This window comes from Oncorhynchus mykiss, chromosome 15, assembly GCF_013265735.2.
Source record: "Oncorhynchus mykiss isolate Arlee chromosome 15, USDA_OmykA_1.1, whole genome shotgun sequence".
Classification (NCBI taxonomy): domain Eukaryota; kingdom Metazoa; phylum Chordata; class Actinopteri; order Salmoniformes; family Salmonidae; genus Oncorhynchus; species Oncorhynchus mykiss.
In genome coordinates this window covers 65,913,070-65,915,569 of record NC_048579.1, presented here as the reverse complement: position 1 = coordinate 65,915,569, position 2,500 = coordinate 65,913,070, and the positions used below count along the sequence as shown (strand labels likewise).

The window sequence follows — 2,500 nt, the reverse complement described above, 5'->3', positions numbered from 1 at the left end:
AGTGTGGTTAGATGTAGGTCATTAGAGAGACTAGTAGTGGTTAGATATAGGGCACTAGAGACAGACTAGTAGTGGTTAGATGTTGGGCACTAGAGAGACTAGTAGATAGATCCTGGATATAAGGGAGTTAGTGTGGTTAGATGTAGGGCACTAGAGAGACTAGTAGATAGATCCTGGATATAAGGGCGTTAGTGTGGTTAGATGTAGGGCACTAGAGAGACTAGTAGATAGATCCTGGATATAAGGGAGTTAGTGTGGTTAGATGTAGGGCACTAGAGAGACTAGTAGATAGATCCTGGATATAAGGGCGTTAGTGTGGTTAGATGTAGGGCACTAGAGAGACTAGTAGATAGATCCTGGATATAAGGGCGTTAGTGTGGTTAGATGTAGGGCACTAGAGAGACTAGTAGATAGATCCTGGATATTAGGGAGTTAGTGTGGTTAGATGTAGGGCACTAGAGAGACTAGTAGATAGATCCTGGATATAAGGGAGTTAGTGTGGTTAGATGTAGGGCACTAGAGAGACTAGTAGATAGATCCTGGATATTAGGGAGTTAGTGTGGTGGTGTTATTACAGCCTGCCCTCTGCTGGCCGTTTTGGGGAAGTCCAGCATCATCCAAAGGCAAATGTGTGTAAAAAAAAAAGTTACTTACTTACAGTAGTGAGTTCATACATTATCCTACTTTTCCCCGTACTGGTCCCCCACGGGAATCGAACCCACAACCCTGGCGATGCAAGTACCATGCTGTTAATTTGTCTTGATATCCGTTTGATCTGAAATGCAGACACGTGATGGTAAAGGTTCCAGGGATACTCACAGTGTCAGCTTGTCCAGGTCGCCGTTCCAGTCTGAGGGATAACGTCTGTGTTGTCTCTCCTCTGTCCTGTAGAGGTCAGATGGTGTTCTGAACGAGACATGGGTAGCTACTGTAGCTGTCCTGACAAAGACTTCCCTGATAAGCATCAGAGCAAATTCAAGGTGGGTCCCCTTCTCTTTTTCCTCTCTGTCTCTCTCTCTCTCCCTCTGCCTCCTCCCTCCCTCTGCCTCCTCCCTCCCTCTGCCCCCTCTGCCTCCTCCCTCCCTCTGCCCCCTCCCTCCCTCTGCCCCCTCTGCCTCCTCCCTCCCTCTGCCCCCTCTGCCTCCTCCCTCCCTCCCTCTGCCTCCTCCCTCCCTCCCTCCCTCTGCCCCCTCCCTCCCTCTGCCCCCTCTGCCTTCTCCCTCCCTCTGTTAAAGTACAAAAGGGAAAATAAATAAGCGTAAATATGGGTTGTATTTACAATGTTGTTTGTTCTTCACTGGTTGACCTTTTCTTGTGGCAACAGGTCACAAATCTTGCTGCTGTGATGTCACACTGTGGTATTTCACCCAGTAGATATGGGAGTTTATCAAAATTGTGTTTGTTTTCAAATTATTTGTGGATCTGTGTAATCTGAGGGAAATATGTGCCTCTAATATGGTCATACATTTGGCAGGAGGTTAGGAAGTGCAGCTCAGTTTCCACATCATTTTGTGGGCAGTGTGCACATAGCTCTCTCCCCCCTGTCTCTCTCCCTCCCTCCCTCCTCTCTCTCTCCCCCCCTCTCTGTCTCTCCCTCCCCCTCTCTCTCCCCCCTCTCCCTCCCTGCCCCCTCTCTGTCTCTCTCTCCCCCTCTCTGTCTCTCCCTCCCTCCACCCTCTCTGTCTCTCCCTCCCTCCACCCTCTCTGTCTCTCTCTCTCTCTCTCTCCCCCTCTCTCTCCCCCTGTCTCTCTCCCTCCCTCCCTCCTCTCTGTCTCTCCCTCCCTCCACCCTCTGTCTCGCCCTCCCTCCCCCTCTCTGTCTCCCTCCCTCCACCCTCTGTCTTTCCCTCCCTCCCACTCTCTGTCTCTCCCTCCCCCCTCTGTCCCCCCTCCCTCCCTCTCTGTCTCCCCTCCCCCCTCTCTGTCCCCCCCCTCTCTGTTACACCCCCCCCCCTTTCTGTCTTTCCCTCCCTCCCTCTCTGTCTCCCCTCCCCCCTCTCTGTCCCCCCCCTCTCTGTTACACCCCCCCCTCTCTGTCCCCCCCTCTCTGTCTTTCTCTCCCTCCCCCCTCTCTGTCTGTCCCACCCCCCCTCCCTGTCTCTCCCTCCCTCTCTGTCTCTCCCCCCCCCCCTCTCTGCCCCCCCCCCTCTCTGGCCCCCCCCTTCTCTGTCCCACCCCCCCCCCCTCTGTCCCCCTCTCTCTGTCTTTCTCTCCCTCCCCCCTCTCTGTCTGTCCCACCCCCCCTCCCTGTCTCTCCCCCCCTCTCTGTCCCTCCCTCCTCCTCCCCATGGTAAAGGATCATTTCTACCTCAGGGTATATAGTGGTAGTGTTAGGTTGGATCATGTGATACCAGTAATATAGCAACGGGATGACTGGTCTGGCTGTTTCTGATATGTCAAATTATTAACCAGTCAGCCTGACTCTGGCCCTCTGCCTGCGACATAGCTGCTTTTGTCTACTGTGCTGTAGACCTGTAACAATGTGCTGTAGACCTGTGCT

The 2,500-nt window shown here is 53.1% G+C and overlaps 1 protein-coding gene across 2 annotated transcripts in view; it reads left to right on the top strand.

Moving 5' to 3' along the window:
- Positions 1-2,500, top strand: part of LOC110511371 (fibroblast growth factor receptor substrate 2-like) — a 77,694-nt gene that overhangs the window by 63,866 nt on the left and 11,328 nt on the right. For both annotated transcript variants that reach the window (XM_036944978.1, XM_036944979.1), the window contains exon 3: positions 892-980. In XM_036944978.1, the coding sequence (XP_036800873.1) occupies positions 918-980 (63 nt within the window). In that variant the 5' untranslated portion in view covers positions 892-917. The remainder of the gene's footprint in view (positions 1-891; positions 981-2,500) is intronic.